We start from the raw sequence: 20,029 nt of genomic DNA on the forward strand, positions 1-20,029 counted from the left end.
AGTGAGGTCCCACAGAGTGGACGGCAGATCATCTCTGTAGCCCCGTGATCTGTTCTTCAGAGGTTTGAGTAACATGGGTCTCCTCACAGCAGGTCACTTCACAAGGAAGGGGCTTCCTGAATTCAGCAGAAAACATTCACATCCTCTCTGGTGGTCTTCTGATAATGCTGCTTCCTTCCTTGTCCGGAAGTTGCTCCCTTCAGAAGGGAGTGAAGAATAGAATTCATTTTATGGCCACCTAGATGATACCTCATCTGAGTCTCAATAACCATGCCATTCCAGGGTGCCTGCATGGCTCAGTCAGTTAAGCATCTGCCTTTGGCTCAGGTCATGGTCCCAGGGTCCTGGGACCCAGCGTCCCCCTTCCCCCCACCATTGGACTCCAGTGGGGAGTCTGCCTCTCCCTCAGCTTGAATTCTCTCTCTCTCTCTCTCTCTCTCTCACACAAATAAATAGCATCTTAAAAAAAAAAAAAAGAAAAAGCTAACAGTGCCCTTTCAGCTATGGCTAGGGACTCCCAGGTTTTGGAATCAGGTCACAGTTTGAGTTTTCCCCCAAGCATCTAAGCTTCTATCACCAGGTCTTCCATTTCTTCCCAGTAATTAAGGTATTAAAGAACTCCAGTTACCCGCTTGAGCCACAGCAGGCACGTGGGCTAATAATGACTTTTGCAGGTGCTTGGGCTATATGAGGGCACCTAGTCTTGATCTTAAATTGTCATCTGGATTCCCAGTTAATCCAGAAAAGCAGTAAAAATTAATAATGTGTATTACATGTCTCTAATACATGTGTTTTCCATTATCTGGTTATATATGTCCCTGTGTGCATGTGTGCATTCCTGCACCCACACACACAACCTTTTGTTTTTTCTGTAACAGGGAGTGACTCTGGTTCCAAAAGCAAATTATTGGTGTGACACCTAGAAAGCTGAGCCTGTGACTCAATTAATTCAGTCAGTTAAGCATCTGCTTTCAGCCCAGGTCATGATCCTAGGGTCCTGGGATCAAGCCCCACATCAGGCTCCCCGCTCAGCAGGGGAGTCTGCTTCTCCCTCTACCCCTCCCCCCTGCCTGTGATTGCTCTCGCTCATGCTTTCTCTCTTTTGCTCTCTCTCAAGTAAATAAATTCTTAAAAAAAGAAAAAACCCTGAGCATGGCACATGTTCAGAATGAAGTGGTTCCAAATACATTAGCAGGTTTTCTGTCTTCCAGAGGGCTACAGCTGCCTCTGTAGTTGGAAAAAATAGGAAACATTGGCTAATTTACAGGCATTCAGATGTAATTCTCTAAAGATAAGCAAATAACTTCCACAAGGTGGTAATGTAGGAAGATGCTGAACTCCCCTCCTCCTCCACAGCCACACCTAGCCTACAGCTGCCTAAGGAGCATTTCCCTTTGAAAATTAAATGAACTACTTCTCCATAACAAAGGGTAGAAAGACCATACCCAGAGGGGTGAGAGGGAGAGAGACACAGTCTTACCCAAAACCCTATCCCCAGCACAGTAACACACAATAGGGAAGATCTCACCAGCCTGGTGCTTCTCCTAGAGAGCCAAGATGCTGGTGCCCCACATCAGGCACCCCAGCCCCTGGGGTCTGCACTGGAGAGATAAGCCCCCAGAACATCTGGCTTAAAAAATGAGCAGGGCTGATGTCCAGGAGACCCAAAGTGCTGTCGAAAAGGAGATTCCTCTTTTAAAGGAGTCACAATCTCACCCAAGACCCCGGGGAGAAATGGCAGTTTGAAAAATGCTTAGACTAGATGAGAAGGAAATTCATTTGCTGATCTAAAAGCATTAGCTGGAAAGGCAGGGGACAGTTGAAACTCTCCTTGGAGGAGAGGCACTGGTGATGCCAATTTTTCACCTTCCAATTCCCCTGCCAACATAAAGATAGGTGAACTTGGACACCTACCAATCACACCTGCTGCCTTACAGAAGCCAGAGAATGTGGGCAGCTGCAGTACTCCTCTGCTCCCTGGCCAGGACAGGTGAGTGCCAACCGTGGTCACAACATTCTCTCATTCCCAGCCTCAAACAGGTGCACTCGCACAACTGCTCTCCTGTTACAGGCCTGAAACCCACAAGCATGCTTGTTTTCCTGCTGCCTTTCTGAAGCCAGCAAGTATGCCCTACCTAGTTAAAGCCAGCAGGAACACGTCTACTCAGGGGATCCCCCTTGATTGCCAGGAGCTTGGTATTCCTAAGCCCCGTGGGAAGGTAACAATTGGGAATATGGTTCTTGGCAGGCTACCACCCCTAGAACACTGCACAGACAACAGACTGAAGCACAACTCAGTCTTTCTGGGGAAAACACCTGTTAGCCTAGGGCTTCAGCCTGAGGGATAGGTTTCAGGCTTCCCACACATCCAGAGGCTAATGAGGTGCTCTCAGGGAATGTAAGCCAGGGAGATACCTCCTTGTACACCACCTTAGCCTCACTACAGCTCTATAAGATCTCCCAGATACATTGGTCTGGAACCCCAATTAGTAGAACTATTGCCCAGGCAACACCTTCAGATCTCCTGGTCTGGAGACCATCAGGGATTACAGTTGTAACCCCACAGGACTGTATCTACTTACATATTTTAAGAGCTGTTGGCCTGAAGGATTTTGCTTTCAATTGCCTAAAACTTAGGTGAGATTGAATGAGATTCCTCCCCCCAGAACATTGACAGGTCTTGGCACAGTCTCAACAGTAGGGACATATCAAGAATAAATCAGGTGGTTTAGACCATCACAAAGGTTCAAGAGATAACCAAGAGCTAGGGCGGATTGAATGAGAAGGTTCATCACCTACACAGGCCAGTCCTTCAAGACTGAGAGAGGTAACTGCTTTGCCAATTCATAAAAACACAGAGAATCAAGCAAAATGAGGAGACAGAAATACGTTCCAGATGAAAGAACAAGATGAAACAAAAAGAAAAGACCTTAATGATACAGAGATAAGTAATCTATTGGTGAACAATTTAAAATAATGGTCAAATAAGGATGATTACTAAACCCAGAGGAAGAATGGATGAGCACAGAACTTCAACAAAGAAAATACAAGAAAGTACCAAACAGAAATCTACAGACCTGAACAAAATAACTGAAAAATACATTATAGGGGCTCAACAGCAGGCTGGGCAAAACATTAAAAGGATCAGTGAGCTAGAAGACAAAGCAATGGAACTTCCCAGACAGGGCAGCCAAAAGAAAAAAGAATTTTTAAAAATGAAGATAACTTTAAGGGACCAAAAGTACGTCAAGTAGAATTACAATCACATTATAGGGTTCTCAGGAGGAGAAGAAAGAGGGGGGCAGAAAAACTCCCCTAACCAGATTCAAGAGTCCTTAGAGAGTCCCAAACAAGATGAACCCAGAGAGATCCACACCAAGACACATTATAATTAAAATATCCAAAGTTAAAAGCAGCAAGGGAAAAATAAATTGTCATGTACAAGGAGAACCCCAGAAGGTGATCAGATTTTTCAGCAGAAACTGCAGACCAGAAGAGAGTGGCATAGCACAAGTGCTGAAAGGAAAAAACTTCCAGCCAAAAATACTCTACCCAGCAAGGTTATCATTCAGAATTGAAGGAGAACTGAAGAGCTTTTGAGACAAAGGCTAAATAAAGCAGTTAATCACCACTAAAGCAGCCTTTCAAGATATGTTAAAGGGACTTGTTTAAGCTGAAAAGAAATGGCAGTAGTAACAAGAAAACCTATGAAAGTAAAAAATCTCACCAGAACAGCTAAATCTATCATAAAAGTAGTGGATTCATTCACTTACAAAGCTGATATGGAGATTAAAACACAAAAGCAGGGCAGCCCCGGTGGCTCAGTGGTTTAGCACCCCCTTGGCCTGGGGTGTGATCCTGGAGACCCAGAATCAAGTTTCACCTCAGGCTTCCTGCATGGAACCTGCTTCTCCCTCTGCCTGTGTCTCTGCCCCATCCCCTGTCATGAATAAATAAAATCTTTAAAAAAAAAACAAAACAAAACAAAACACAAAAGCAGTAAGGTCAACTAAAACTATAGTAGTTAAGGAACACATTAAAAGGCATAAAATGTGACATCAGAAACAATGTGGGGTGGAGGGGTTAAAAATGTAGAATTTTGGAATGTGTTCAAATTTAAGTCACTGTCAAAGTAAACCATTATGTACATAAGAAAATATAGTAAAAAAGAAAATGTGAAAAGAATCTAAGCATAACACTAAGAAGAGATAGCAAACCACAGGAAGTGAGAAAAAGAAGAAACCGGAACTACAAAAACAGCCAGAAAACAGAATGGCAATAAGTACATACCTATCAGTAATCACTTTAAATGTAAACAGACTACAAATTCTCCAATCAAAGGACAGAGTGGCTGAATACATTTTTAAAAAGACATCAATATACTACCTATGAGAAACTCACTTCAGAAGTGAAGACACAGGGGCACCAGAGTGGCTCACCGGTTAAGCATCTGACTCTTGATTTCAGCTCAGAGCATCATCTCAGGGTTATAGGATCAAGCCCTGAGCTGGACCCCCCTCTCTCTACTCCTCCCACCAACCTCTTATAAATAAATTAAATCTTTTAAAAAGTGAAGACACACTGAAAGTGAATGGAAACAAAAAGCTGGCATAGCTATACTCATAAGACAAAATAGACTTTAAAAACAAAAACTGGGATCCCTGAGTGGCTCAGTGGTTTGGCGCCTGCCTTTGGCCCAGGGCCTAATCCTGGAGTCCCAGGATCGAGTCCCACATTGGGCTTCCTGCATGGAGTCAGCCATAAAAAAGAATGAAATCTTGCCTTTTGCAACAACGTGGATGGACCTAATGGATGTTATGCTAACTCAAAAAAGACCTAGAAAGACACATACCACATGATTTCACTTATACTTGGAACCCAAAACATAAAACAAGACCAAACCCAGACTCTGAGAGAATGGGCTGTCTTGCCTCTTGCCACAGGGGGAAGTCGGTTGGAAAGGGAGCAAAATTGAAGTGTCCACAGCAGTGATCTTAAAGAATTGGTAGGGTTAGTTAATGCAGAGGAGCAGCCAGCTGTTCTTCATCTCTAGTAAGACTGGGGAAGAAGGAAATAAGCTTCAGCTGTGATAGGAGAGATTTATAAGACATAACGAAAATTAATCATCAACGGAGACTATTTAAAAAATTAGAGCAGATAGCTAATCAGCAAAGTGGAGGAATGATGTCTTCCATTGGCTTTAACATAGACTATAACATCTGCTCAAGGAACTTAAAATTGATAAGTTATTAGATCCAATAGTTTTCAGCTTTTGGCGAGACCCCTTTGAGAATCTGTTGGGGCTCCTCTCCAGAAAAAAATGAGCACACAAATAAAATTTTGCATGCGATTTCAGGGAACTTAGAGACTCCCTAAAGTCTATGCATTTAGACCCTAACTTAAGACCCCCAGGATTAGAGGATTTCCCGAAGTCCTAAACTATGACACACTCCATGGCTCAATTTTCCCAAACATAACAATGGAATCTGAAGATCAAATGTCAAACTTTGGATTTTCTTACTCTAGATTTATAATACTTGGCGTACACAGTGCTGAAGTGAAAACAAAAAAATAGAAATCTACTTTTAAATTCAATTCTTGGTCCTAGAGAAGCCAAGTGTTTAATTTTGAAAGTCACTGCTTGGCCGTATATCATCTTCATAAACAGGCAGCAAGACTAGGCCTTCGCTCTGGTCCCCACTTCCAGCTCCAGATTCACAGGGGACATGCAAACGGAGATGCCAGCATTAGCCCACATTCACACACCTTCTAACTCCACTGCTGTGAATGTCGAGCGGGGCTGGGAAAGGCCATCTGCTCAGAATTCTCACATCAGCATTATGCCCAAGTTTCATTAACTACAAGTTGGAAAATGACTACCCAGCATTACAAATTTGGCCCTCTCCCTAAAATAAAGAGCGTTCATCCCCTTACGAAGTAAGAGCATGTGTATGTTAAACTGGTGATGAGATCCCCCGTATGTGTTAAGTGAGCGTGGCTCAGTGTGGTTTCCCTGTTCCCTCTGCAAGTAGCCTTGTTTACCTGCAAGTCCTGTAGCACCCCCTCTAATCCCAAGTTGGAAACATCCTTGTCTCTTGTACCTGGATTCAAGAACTCTGGAATCACACACGGCCTTACTGAGGAAGGGAAGTGGACTCTGGGCATGAGCATCGTTGTCCTGTCTCCACCTTGTTGTCTGTCTTCCCTGTACTTTATGCTGCTCAGGGCAACCCTGAAATTCATAGCTGGGAATGTCTTACTGAAATCAGAACCGTGACTGCTGAGTGGGAGGCAAGTGGTCTCAGCCAGGGCCTCCTTACCATGCACACAGTAGGTTGATTCTTTTGACGCTTATTCCTTCCCATTGTTGGAGGGGAGGGGACGCTTAATTATTCTTCCCTCCACCTGCCACTGAATCCTTCACATGGTGTCGGTTGTCAGATACTCTGGTGTTAGCTCCGTCCCAGCTCCAGAACCTCCTTACTGAGCCGATAAAGGTCGTTTGGGACCTGGAATTGAGGCAGACAGGCCGTCCCAGCACCTCACCCAGCCATAGCTCTGCATGGTGACTGATGGAGTCCTTTTGTTCCCTTGAAAGCCTCTTGACAGTGTGAACTTATTTAGGTGTTTCTGGAATTGAAGCTTAGGGCAGAATGGCCCATTCTGTTGAGTATTTATTCCTCATGTGTATTCACTCCTTCCCACAGAAAACGTGATCAACGGGCAGGATTACGAAGTCATGATGCAGATTGACTGTCAGGTGATGGACACTAGGATCCTCCACATCAAGAGCTCGTCCGTCCCCCCTCATCTCCGAGACCAGCAGAGAAATCAAACCAACACCTTCTTCGGCTCCCCTCCAGCAGCCACTGAGGCAGCCCACGCTGTCAGCACCATCCCGGAGTCATTACAGTAGTGCTGGGAGGCTGCGCTGGAAAATACGGTGGGACTCGGCCAGGCTGGACAGCAGGGGGGAGACCTGTCCCTCTCTGCCTTCTGGGTGGCAGGCAGAGATTGCTGCTGCGCAGGAGGGTTTCAGGGACAGCGGAGAAAGCTGTTTTTCACCGTCTGCCCTTCTACTTGGAAAGCACTGAAATTCAGGCACCAGGGAAACAGCACTCTTCCAACGGCAAAGCCCCCCTTGCTGCCCAGTGTAGATTTTTTTCTGTACCCTTCTGAATTGCTTTTCCTTCTGTATTTCTTTTGTGTTTACATAGTCATCTTTAAAATAAGATCCTCTTCCCTTCTCTGCCATTTCACTTCTTGATAGAGATTTTTATTTACAGCTGTACAGCACACCGATGTTGCCAGTAATTAGTTTTTATTAATTTAATGCAAATCCATTGTGGATATTGTGCTTATTGGGAACAGATTTCAAAACCAGAACAGCCAGAAAACCACCCCCAGAAAGAGTCAGGACAGTTGAGAGCTTCAGGTAAAAGGGAAAAATCCCCTGGGTGAAGTTGATCTTTGGGAATGGCAGCTCCCGCCGCCGCCATGTGTGAGTGACTCTGTGGGGCGCCAGGGCGAGGGCAGCAGGTTGGAGAGGATGTAACGGAAGAGCAGGGTCAGTGGTGGGCCTCAGGCGAGAGAAGCCAGCTCTGTTACCAAGGGTTGAACACGCTGTAAGTTTTGATGTGACTGGAGTTTAAGATTAAAGGCGCAGCAAGCATTTTTTCTGAGGCCACAGAGTGTCCACATCTGCGCTTGTGTGCTTCCCTCGCCTGGGCAGGTCTGCAAGGACCCTGGGATAAATCCTTCACTTTAACTGTGACTTCCCACCCACAACACACCTTCTATGGATGTGACGCTACCAGATCTGGCTCAGGAACACGTGGGGTGGTGTTAAGCAAATAAATGTTTTTCTCATGAGAATTGACAAAGGATGGACTCCCTGAGGCTCCGCAGATGGGCAGGCTTGGACTCCTTGGTCGGGGACTGCATCCCACCCACACCAGCAGCTTCAGCTTCTCCAGTGAAAAGACAGTGAAGGAATGAATTTTTCTGTCCTCCCATGATGGGTACAAAAGAAAGAACAAAAAACTAGCCCTACTGCGTTCCCTTACACCTTCCTGTGCTTTGACTCCTCTCCCCTCCTGTCTGGTTCTGCCTTCAGTTTCTAACTCGAGTCCTCCTTACTCTCCTGGGAGGCTTTGCACTTTCTCACTAGAACTTGTTCTGCAGACACGGCCTCTTCCCCTGATCACCCGCCTGGGGTGGCCTTCTTCCCTTTCAGCCCGCGCTCTGGCCTTCCCTTCCCTCCAAACCCGAAGAGGAAAGACTCCTGTGCAAGTGCCCTGTGGCCGGTCACCGTCTGCCTGCAAGTAGCCTGGCTCCTGAATAATTCTGAGGTGTCACTAACAATTCCAGCTCAGGATAGCGATGCCTCTCTGCCCAAGCCAGTGGGAGGCTCCCCGAGGAGATCAGTCTGTGAGATCAGTCCTTTGAGGGCTGGGGTGCTTTGTGGCCACGGTCCCTGGGGATCTGGATTTTGGTTATGTTAATAGCCTCGGAGAGCCCGGGCCACACTGCCTCTGTGGCGACTGTCCCCATGTGGGGTGACGTCCATACGAGAAGTCTGCACCGGGACTGCACCACCTCCAATGGGTTCCAGGACCAGAGGGCTGTGTGGACAGACAAGACTCACAGGTGGCAGGAAAACTTCTCTTGGGAGCGTCTTCTTCCATCCCATGTCCTTCCATCTGTCTTGCAAACCAGCCAAGCAAGCAGCTACAGGCAAGGGGACATGGTCATTCCCAAGGTGCTGGTCCACCGGAGCTGTCATCACTGTCACAGTGGACGTGAGCCCAGCCTTACAGACAGTGCTTCCTCCCTGCACTGACTCACACCCCACAGACCGCCACACCAGCTTCTCGCCCCCTGCTTGTGCTTTGCCCTCCGCGCCTGCTTCCGCTGACCTGTCCCACCAGACGGGGCACTTCTGTTGCACTGGCCCAGCTTGAGGCCCCTCCTGCAAGTGGCAACGCGGGTAATGGGCACAAGGAGTCGTGACTGCCAGCAGCAGCCTGGGAGCAGCTCCGGCTCTCCTCCTGCTGAGCAGGCTGCTCCCCAGGGTGAAGCCTCTGGAAGGGACGGGATGACACCTGACAACTGCAAAGAAGTCTGCTCTTCTAATTGGCATCAAAGCTCTTATGAATTCCTGCGCCCCACGGTGGTTTTGACTTACCGTCTGTGCTCACACCAGTGGGGCTCATTGGGAAAGAGAACGTGGCTGTGCCTGACGGATAAATTAAGCTGCTGTTTTGGGGTGAAATCGCCTTTTGGGTATTGCAGCCAGGAATTGCAGAGGATACGCATATAAATGTTAATTTATTAAGTTTTCATTAAGTGGGATTTTTGTAAGCTTGTAGGATAATTAGATAAAGCAGAGGAGGCAAGGCCACCCATGGGTAGATGACTCTTCCATTGGTTCGGCCAGCGTGCCTCTCCTGGGAAGCGATGGTGGGCCCGGGATGGTTCTCCCACCCACTTGCAAGGCCTGTGTGTCAAGGCTGCACGGCAGTGGCTGTTGCTTCAGGTAACTCCTGAGGCAGATGTCGGGGCTCCCCCCACGGGGCCCACTCCCCCAGCAAGACAGACACACAGCTCCGTTGGCGTGGTAGCGTAAACGGCCTCTTTCCAAGGTTAGGATTTGTTAAAAGGATTATCTTGAATCAAAAGCTTGCCACGCTTGTAGTTTAGATGCTTTACATTAAATTATTGGGTGGGGTTTATCTTTTCACAAGTAAAAAAACAAAAACAAAAACTGTAATTATAAAATCTCAGAGCATCTTTTAACTTTTTTCTAAATGACCACAGGCTCCAGCACCAAGTTGGCATGTCTCTGCCTTTTCTTGTTAGCAAGAAGTAGACACGGAGGTATTTGAAAGCAGCAACGTTACATGACTCATTCTTGAGTGTTCTGAACAAACATTACTTAGAAACAGACAAGCAACTTGGGATTCAAACTGGTTTTTGTATCATTTTTAAAGAGACACTGTCCCAACTAAACCTTCGTGGCTTGACTCTTCCCTCCGGGCATGAGCCCCAGTTGGCACAGCAGTGACCCTGATAAGACGGCCGTTGCTGCGGCAGTTGGATGATGGAAACCAGACAACTCTCCAGCTCCTTGCGACTTTTGCACTACTTTCTGGCTCTTGCCATTTTACTCAGCTCAGGTTGTGAAACTTGGCAGAAAACTAGCACAGGGAAAAACCCGTCTTTGACTTTCTAACACTGAAAAGTTTCAAAGCCACTTCTACGTTCAGCTACCTATTAGAAGTAACCCCTTCTTACTGACGAGCCAGAGTAAGACCCCACGTCCCCTTCGATCTGACCTCGTGGATGTTTTCCACCCAGGGAGGCCCCTGCCACTGCCTCCACTGGGCCCACAGCCTCCGGCAGCAGGTTCACAGGAACTGAAGTTCGAATGAAGCCTTTCGCACTATTGGCTGTTTCATATGAATTAACCTCTCAAGATTGCTTAATGCTAGAATCAATAGATGCTCATTACCACCTCTGGACACCACCTTCTTTACCAGAATGTTGTCTTTGCCCATGCTGAGTCCTTCTGATTTACAGAAAAGAGGATCTTTGCTGCTAATATGAGCACTAATTATATTACATACCTTTAAAGCAAGAATAAAGCCTAAAGAAAGGAAATGGGAGAAATTTTCGTTCCAACCCCAAGTAACATTTGGGAGGAGCAACTCCTTTGCCTCCCATCTGCCACCACCACCACGGTCGTGGTCGATTTTTAATTTTCTGGGACAACAGAATACTGGACTACCCAAAAAAATGTTGGTGGAGTCCAGATGGAACTATGCACATAAAGGAAATATAGTTTTCTCCTACCTGAAAATAGAAATGAGAGTGTATCCTGTTAACTTCTATTTTTAGTGACTAAGCTTAAAACAAAGTTTATTTTAGATAAGCCTGGAACTTTGAGCAGATTGTTCTAATAGCTGTGTTATCTGTCAGGTTATGAAAAGATGAACAGAGTCATCTGGATCAGGAGATTTGGTCCTGTGTGCAAATGATGTCATGGCTAGCCACTGTCAGAGAATGGACACCAGTCTTGACATATAATGGTTTGCTAACGTTAAGCATTAGTGGTACGGGACATTAAGACTTAATTCCATTAGTTTGGGGAACCAAGGAGTAAATAAATTGTATTTTATCGTTTGCCAAGGTCAGCCGACCGCACACTGTCATGCTGCTTGCACCCAGGATAGTTGGCGAACATCAGGTCAGCCAGGAGGCTGGAGATGGCCCCCGGAGTGTCCCCCAGAGAGAGACCCGCAGGTCGACTCACAGTCAGTGTCTGTTGGACCGTTGAGCTCACACTCAGCCCTGCTTTCCAGGTCAGCCATCTGGACGAGAGGGGGAAAGAGAACCTTAGATGAAAACCGCCAGGGACTGCTGGCCTGAAGACCGCAGTTTCTTGTTTCTCATCATGTTGGCAAGTTTTGTTGGGCTAAGACCCATCATGCTTCATGCATGGAGCCATTAGAGCCAGAGGAGTGTTCACCACGCTTTTCCCCAGGGTTTTCCTTCTAAGGTTGCATCCAACTAAATTAAGAACAGGTTCAAGATGGGGAGGAACGAGGTACCACGGTCTCCCGTAGTAGTTGTGTTGGTTTACGAGGCATAAAGAAACCATGACAGTGGACTTAACATGCTTTTAAGCAGGTCTTTACCATGCAATATTTGTTCTTTGTCTAAGATGCAAATAAAGAATTTTTAAACTTGCTTTATTTTGTTCTGTATAGAGAGAGAAGAAAAGACCCAAAATGAATCTTGAATGTTAAGAGACCAGTAATGAGGAGGGAAACCTAAAATGGCTTGTGGCCTGTTGCTGTTTAGATGAAAACAACAGAACCCTCTTCCACTCTTCCCCCACCAGCCTGGTTAAGTAAAAGTTTCCTTTATTGTGTCCAAACATTTCAACTACAGCCTTACCAAGGAGAAAAATCTAAGAACTCCTCCTTGGTCCTTCTGCATCAGGAAACAGCGTTACTCGGTCACATCACGGGACTCTCCCCTTCTTGGGATGGCCGGTGTCACCGCACACGCAGCATGTCCCTTTACCCCACAGCAGAGTCCCCGCGGGACACTCACTGAGCGCCCAGTGTGTGCCTCGGGCACCGCCGCAGGCTCCTGGTCCTGCCTGCTCCCAGCCCTCCCACACCCACGTGGCCAGGCCCAAGCGTTTGGGCCCAGGAGTTTAGCTCCAGCACGTGGACACTTGGCCACTGCGCTGTCCGACCTCCGGAGACCTTGATCCCATGGGGGCCTCGCCCTGAGATAGCTCGCAGGTGGCCTGTGGAGCCAGACACCGAGACACGGTAACCGCGGTTCTCCCCGAGGCAAAACTACATGTTCCTGGAGACTGTAGCAGACGCCCTCGGGAAGGGACGTCCTCTGCCGAGAAGGTGGGCGGACCCTGGAGGACAGGCTGGGCAGCAGCCGGGACAAAGTGGGATTGAGCCACGTGGCGTGGTCTCCGGGTGCCGGGGCTGTTAACGTCAATCCTCTGTATCATCCCAAACCTTCAGCACCGCCTGCTACACGCACGGCCGTGTGTCCGTGTTGTTTGGGGAGGGAAGGCACGGAGGATTGTGGCCGCGTGACTGCTGAGAAGGGCGGGCAGTCGGGGAAGCACGATAGTTCAAAACCAGAGAGTGTAAGGCCACAGGGAAATCTATCCTCCCCCTCCGCCACCGGAGCCTTTGGGGTTGTCCCCTGGGACGTCCCTCTGTAGGTGGGACACAACCAAGCCTCGGATCTCAGAGGAGAACCACTGTGACACGGGCTGAGCCGTACATGGTGCCGTAAACAGAGGGCTCTTCTCACACGCTCTGCCGTTTATCTGACTTGCTCTCATAGGAAAGGCAGGCCACTTCCGTGCTCTGCTGGCCCTAGAGGGAAACCCATCACACCCATTTGTGTGACGTGTACGCAGATGCCAGCGGAGAATCCATCCCTCGGTTCACTGCGTAACAGCTGACACATGTTGAAGACTTAGTGCTAAGCGTTTATGAGCATTGGCTCGTTGGGCATCACAGCAGCCTTATGACACGTACCATTACCCACGTGTTCCAGATAAAGAAATTGGCCCCAAAGAAGAAGGAACTGGTCCAAGATCTCAAAAGAGCACACACCAGAGCTGGGATTTGAAATTAAGTCTCTCTTGATTTTTTAAACCACATTCCTTCTACTGCGCCACGTTGCCACGCATCCTCCAAGGCCACAATGGAAGCAACAGGAGACCCAGTAGAGAGGAAGAAGCCAAGCCACGTTATCCCAGGCAGCCAGGGGGCTGAGGCACGTTCAGGAAGGACGGCCAGTAGCTAGGAGGCAAGATCCAGCGGTCCCTGGGGGTTTTCTGTGACCTCCTTCACCTCTGAAGCCCCGTGCTGGTTGCGCGTCGAGCCCCCGGGGACTGCCTCCCTGCCTCTCCTGACCTCCGTCCTTGGGCCCGCATCTTGGATGACCTACCCAGTGGGCTGAAGACAAGCTGGGTGCTCCCCTCATTGAAGGCCCCGGGCGCAGCTGACCCCCACCCTGCTCACGTCCAAGAGCCCAAGTGTGACATCCAGCCCTGTCCCCAGGGCACCTGCACCGCCTACCTGTTCAATCGCAAGTTCTATCTCAGAGTTTCCACTGTAGAATTGACATCTAGTGTGGCTGCTGACCGCAAGATCTAGAAGCTACTTCTGTAAGAGATCGCTGACCCAAAACGGAAATACTTTCATCCGGAAGGAAAGGATGGGGCTTTCAAAGAGATGCAACACGCCATATAAAGGATCGTCTTGAAAGAATAACTGTTGGCAGCACTGTCTCTCCTGAAAACTGTGCTTGTTTAGATGGGAGACCTTTTGGGGCTCACGCAGAAACACCTAGACCGTATCCCCCGTCGCTGACAGCAGAGCCCTACGCTGTTGAGCAAAGGGAGAACTCCCAGAGTCACCCCTGATTCTCATTTCTTAGGGGGCCCTGCTTGACTTCCAAAGCCTCCAGCTTATGCACACGGCCTGAGCACCCGGCGGGACTTGCACCCTTGGGCGGCGTTTCTGCACAGTGAGCGGGGCCAGGGGTCGTGGCCCCAGATTCAGAACTCTGCCACAGACTCTGAGTGTGGGACCAGGCTCAGGCCCGTACCACTGATCTGCGGGAAACCATACGGATCAACCAGACGAGATCCACGTCCTCGGAGACCTGTGGACATGGCTCTTCCCCAGGCCTGTGCGGTCACCCTTCTGTTCCCACAGAAAAACAGAGAATTTCCGGAAGAGGGTAAGACTTCTGGATAGCCTGAAAACCGAAGTTTATTTAGACACGAGCTGCTCTCAGGAGAGCTTTGGGATGCAAGATCCGTTGGCCAGCGTCTCCGTCGCGGCCGCAGAGCTCACCCACTCACTTGGCTGCTGGTCCTAGGACACAGGATAATGCATCTCCCCACACGGTCGCTGGGTTCCCGGCGGGGCTGGAATTCGCCTCTGCTGAGGGACTGGTTCACGTCAGAGCCACACGTGGCCCCTGCAGCCTGGCAGCCTCAAGGAAGACAGACTTACAGCAACCCCCACCCCGCTAGCCTGGCCCATCCAGCCCTCAGCAGGAGAGGACCTGGAAATTCATCCTGACTCAGGATGAGCAGGAAAGGTGCTGGACCATGTAACCTCTTGTCAGATGGCCCTAAGGGTCACCACTCAGGTGAGCACTGGAAGCCCTGCCCAGCTAGCAGCACATTGGGGCTGACTCCACCTCCCCCAGATTTGCCACCTGGTACATGCAGCAAGGCACCGACGCCCACGGATGGAAACATCTGCTCTTAGGGAGATAGATGGAGGGTGGGGGGACCGGAACAGCACCTGGTTCTTCTCCTTCCCACACTCCCCTCCGCAATGGCTCGTGTCTGTCTACCTGTCACCCCTGCAGGACCGCGTGTGCTCCAGAAGGGCAGGAAGCCTGTCCACACCGAAGCCACCACTGTGTCCGCAGGGGTGCTTGGAACATGGTGCTTTGGGGCATTTTTAGGATAAATCGGTATTTTTGGTTGAAGTACTGAGCATTTAGAAAGCCACAGACTTCATCTTTCCTGGAGCACACGGGACAGACGGCATTTGTCGCCCGTGCTGGCAGCACACGCCAGCTGGGTCACCCGTGCAGGCACTCACAGACGTGCTGCCCGGTGCCGAGACGGGCCGGTGAGGGACACCCGAGGAGGCCCTGCTAGCTTTCCTCTTCCTCTTCCTCTTCTGCTTCCCTCCGACTCCCACCCGTGGCCGGAGACCGTGGGCCTGTGAGGATGGCGTCCCTTCTGCAGCACTTGGGAACTTGCTAGAAACGCAACCCCTCCGGCCCCCACCCAGACCTACTGAGTCGGAAGCTGCGGGGGCCCTCGCCTGAAGGAGTGTGCGAGCGAGCCACCAGCCACCGGGGGAGGCGGGAGGGCACAGGGCCTCACCTCCTGTTGTCACTCGATTTTTGAAAGCCCAGGAGGGTCACATCTTGAGCATCCCCAGCCCCCCCTCCCCCCACCCCCCCACCCCCCCGTGGCAGCCCCTGGGCTCCTGCTACCTCACTGTCGGCTGGGGGGACCGGCCTGGGCCTGTCACGTGTGCCCTCAGCCCGACCAGGGAGGAGGAGCTGGCGCCTGCTTCCCTCTCCCGGGGCCCCGCCTGCGCCCCCCAGCACCCCCGCCCCGTCCCCGCTGCCGCGGCCCCCGAGGTCTGCTGGGGTGACCGCACTTGGCGCACTGGACTCCCTGGGGGCCTTTATGGCTGCTGCTACCGCCCCCCCCGCGCCGACCTCAGGGGCACAGCGGGTCCGGGCGGGGGGGGCTACCATTCCCCGCGAGATTCTAGGTGCAGTGAGTGTGGGAACCGAGGAACACTGTTTCGAGGCGGACCCCAGCTCGCGGGGGGGCCTCCAAGCTGGTAAAGGGCGGGGGGGGGGGGGCTGGCTTCTCGGCGAGACGAGCTCAGACCTTCCTCTGCGACTCAGAGCCCGGGAAACGCGTGAACATCCCCGCGCTGTGAAGATGGAAGTTTGCGTGGACCGGCCTGGGGGGCAGAGAGGCCGCGGTCCCGGCCGAGGTGCGCGGGGGGGGGGGGGGGGGGGGGGGCGGGGCGACGGGAGCGGAGGACCCACGGGGGACCGGACGGGGGAGGGGCTGAGCCGCCCCCACCTGCTCCGCGCGCCACGGGGGGCCGGCGGCGTCTGTCCGTCTGTCCGTCTGTCCGCAGCAGGGACAGAGACGCCGTCTTCCCCTGCCCCTCCCGCCCCCGCCCTGCAGCCTCCTTGCGGGGGGGCGGGGAGCGACAGCGCCCCTGGTTCTCCGAGCTCGCCAGGGGGCCAGGTGCGTGCACCGCGGCGCCTGCGGTGGGGAGTCGGCTCCCCGGGGGCCTTCCTGGCGGCCGTGTCCCGCCGGAGACCTGCGGGGGCGCGAAGCGAGTCCCAGCATCCAGTGCTTCATGCCGCAGAGGGCGCACCCCCAGGGGCGCAGGGCCGCAGCGGGAGCCCCCCACTGGCCCCCGAGCCCCAGGGCGGCGGGGAGGAGGGCCCGGGACCCCGGGGAGCCCGCCCTGCAGAGCTTGGGGCAGGACAGGCGCCCCCGCAGGAAGGCCACGCCTCGCGGTGCCCCCCAAGGCCTCTGTCCTAGAAGCACCCGGCGGGCGACGGCCCCTCCGTAACAGAAGAGCCACCGTGAGACCGAGAAGGGGGGAGTGGGCGGCCGGGGGCTCAGGGTGACCCAAGGGCGACTGCGCCCCAGGGCCCTGGGGGGTGACACATGCAGGTCTGGGGGGACTCAGCCTCCGCCGGGCGAGGTGTGTGCTGAGCACAGGTGACGAGGGAGGAGGGGATGGGCTCCCCGGTGAGCCCCGGAGGCCTTCCTGGGGGAGGTGGCTTCGGGGTACTAGGGCCCTAAGGGGGGTGACTAGGAGGATGGCCTGTCCGGGCCCTGCTGTCCGAGCCCTGCTGCCTGGGAGGGAGCCACCGTGCAGACGCAGGGAAGGGCCGCTCCGGCCAGTGTAGACTCCTGCGGCAGTGTAGACTCCTGCATTGGGGCCTCTTAAGCCGGGCGGGGATACAAACAGGGCCGGTGGGGGACTTTCTGCGCCTCGGGCAGCACCGTGGCGCTGACACTGGCCTGAGGAAGGCCCCCGCGCCCCCCTCCCGTGGGCCTCCCGCGGGCGTCCACGCAGAGGGGCAGGCGTGTGTGCAGGAGCGGGCCCTCCCCACCGGCCCAGGGCCCAGACCTTTGGGGTCTGCGGGAACAGTGGGGACAGCGAGGACAAGGGGGACGGCGGGGACAGGGAGGGATGGTGGGGACAGCGCTCGGCCCAAGGGGACAGTCGCTTCCTGCGTTCTGAGCCGCCGGGAGCGTCCGCCGACCTCCTCGCGAGCGTGCGGGTCACCTGCCGCGCAGGAGCGGTGGCCCCATGGAGCCAGCCTGCGCGGGGAGCGCCCACCCGGCCGGCAGGGAGGCGGGAGGCCGCAGCCGGGGCTCCTCTGCGGGCAGCGGGCCCGACTCTCCCGCCCCGAGGCGAGGCTGCTCGGGGATGGTCACCGGCTGCTGTCCGCCCGCCGCCCGGTGTCCGGGCTCCGCCGAGGCCCCCTGGAGAACCCCGAGCGGACTCCCCTTGCTCTCCCTCCCTCTCCCCACGCCGAGGAGAGCAGCCTGCGCCCCACAGGGCACCCACACCCCAAAACCCGGGGTGCAGCCTCTGGCACCCAAGGACCCCGGCTCGGTGAGCGCTGGCCCCCGGCGGCAGGCCCTCGGGGAGGCCCCAAGACAGTCCTCTAAGGTCACCTACCAGCTACCGGTTTCTGCCCCGCCTTATTCCAGGAAAACATGTAGCCACAGCCCCCATGGAGCCGGCCAATGAGGAGGGAGGAACTTAAAGACACACGAAAGGATGCTCAAGGTCCCTGAGCATCGGGAAAGTGCAGATCAACCCCAGTGAGCTGCGGCCTCGCACCTGTCGGATGGGCGAAAACCAACAGCACAGGAGACACGTGTTGGCGAAGAGGCGAGAAAGGGGAGCCCCCTCGCCGCTGGTGGGAACGGCAGCTGGTGCGGCCCCCCGGGAAACAGGGTGGATGGTTCCTCAGAAAGCTGAAAATAGAGCCTCCCGACGACCGGGCACTGGCACTACGAGGGATCGACCCGAGAATACAGAAATACTAGATCCAAGGGGCACCCCCCCATGTCTATAGCAGCACCATCTACAAGGGCCCGATTCTGGAAAGAGCCCAATGTCCACCAACTGGTAAATGGACACAGATGTGATGTAGACACAGGCGGAGTATTAGCCAGCAGAAAGAACGCAATCTCCATTTGTGACGACGCACATGGCGCTAAGAGATAATGCGAAGTGAAATCAGCCGGAGAAAGAGAAACACCGTATGATTTCACTCTTGTGGAATTTAAGAAACAAAACAAAGGAGCAGGGGATCCCTGGGTGGCTCAGCAGTTTGGCGCCTGCCTTTGGCCCAGGGCACGATCCTGGAGTCCGGGGATTGAGTCCCGCGTCGGGCTCCAGGCATGGAGCCTGCTTCTCCCTCCTCCTGTGTCTCTGCCTCTCTCTATTTATTTATTTATGTCTATCATAAATAAATAAATAAATCTTTAAAAAAAAACAAAAACAAAGGAGCAAACGAAAAAAAAAAGGAAAACCAAGAAACAGACTCTCACCTGGAGCGAGAGCAAGCTGGCAGCGGGAGAACCAGGTAATGTTGAATCATCGTATTGCACACCTGACACCAACGTCACACTGCCTGTTACCTATACTGGCATTAATGTCAAAAACTTAATTAAAAATATCTGTAGGGGGTCCCTGGGTGGCTCAGCGGTTTAGCACCGCCTTCAGCCCAGGGCCTGGTCCTGGAGACCGGGGATCGAGTCCCGCATCAGGCTCCCAGCATAGAGCCTGCTTCTCCTTCTGCCTCTGTCTCTGCCTCTCTGTGTCTCTCATAAATAAATAAAATCTTTAAAAAAAAATCTATAAACTAGAACCAGGAGAGAGGCACAGCCAGAGTGGACACCACAAAACGGGGACGCGCTGAAATCTGATTGGTGACCCAGGAGCATCAGGGATGAACTGAGCTTTGGGGAATTCAATCACATTGGAAAGACATTAGTGGCGGTTGCTATTAAACAAAACCTTTGTAGCCGAGTTCCAGAAGCTTCGCTCCTCCTGTGTGAGCCCGGCAGCTGTTCATCTGGGGGCGGCGGGGGGCGGGGGGGTGGCCCTTGCTTGCATGCTGTCCTGGGCGAGCCGTTCATCGCAGAGTCCCCGCCTCATTGGGGAGGCGGCTCTGGGCCCAGGCTCACTCAGCGACCGTGTCCCCGACCCTTGCACCCTGAGCAGGGACCCCCAGGCCTACAGGCGCCTGGAAGACCTGTCACGACGGCCGCGTGGCCCCGGCCCCGGCCCCGTTCCCAGCTGTCCAGGTTTCCCTGCAGTCTGTAGCTTCCCAGACTCTTTCCAATAAAATCTCTGTGGCCTAAGCTAACAAAAGTCGGCTGCTGTGGCCGACAACCCAGAACCCCTAAAGATGGGGCTGCCAACAAGCTCGCGGGCAACAGGAGAATGCTCTCGAAAGGCAAAGCATCAGCCTGAGTCGTCTTCTCAGAAAGTCACAATCCAAGACGTTTTTTTTGCCTGCAGGGCCGCTGCTGCTCTGGCTGGGGAGCCATCGAGGCTGCCCTTGAAGACGGAGGGGGGTGGGCCAGGAGGACAGAACCGCAGGGCGTGGCGGGAAGTGGGAGCGCTGCACCTGGGAGACCCCAGACCCCACATTCCCAAGGAGGGCGCAGCCCGCCCGCTGTGTCCCCCTGGGAGAGGCCCCGGAAGGGGGGCGCTTCAACTCTTCACCACGCTAAAAGTGCAAATAAAAATTGAGCTGGATGTTTCTAAAGAGGATGTTTGACTAGGATTTCTTTGGAGGGAGCTTTCCGGAGCCCTACTCTTCCCTGGGGAAGGGGGTGCCTGCGGTCACCTCAAGGTTAGACTGGGCG

At 52.8% G+C, this 20,029-nt stretch overlaps 1 protein-coding gene across 5 annotated transcripts in view; it reads left to right on the top strand.

The window, feature by feature from the left end:
• Positions 1-11,751, top strand: part of ATF6 (activating transcription factor 6) — a 197,507-nt gene extending 185,756 nt beyond the window's left edge. For all 5 annotated transcript variants that reach the window (XM_077887300.1, XM_077887299.1, XM_077887302.1 and 2 more), the window contains one exon: positions 6,708-11,751. In XM_077887300.1, the coding sequence (XP_077743426.1) occupies positions 6,708-6,916 (209 nt within the window). In that variant the 3' untranslated portion in view covers positions 6,917-11,751. The remainder of the gene's footprint in view (positions 1-6,707) is intronic.
• The last annotated feature ends 8,278 nt before the right edge of the window (positions 11,752-20,029 follow it).

The sequence above is a fragment of the Canis aureus genome, chromosome 38 (assembly GCF_053574225.1).
Source record: "Canis aureus isolate CA01 chromosome 38, VMU_Caureus_v.1.0, whole genome shotgun sequence".
Taxonomy (NCBI): domain Eukaryota; kingdom Metazoa; phylum Chordata; class Mammalia; order Carnivora; family Canidae; genus Canis; species Canis aureus.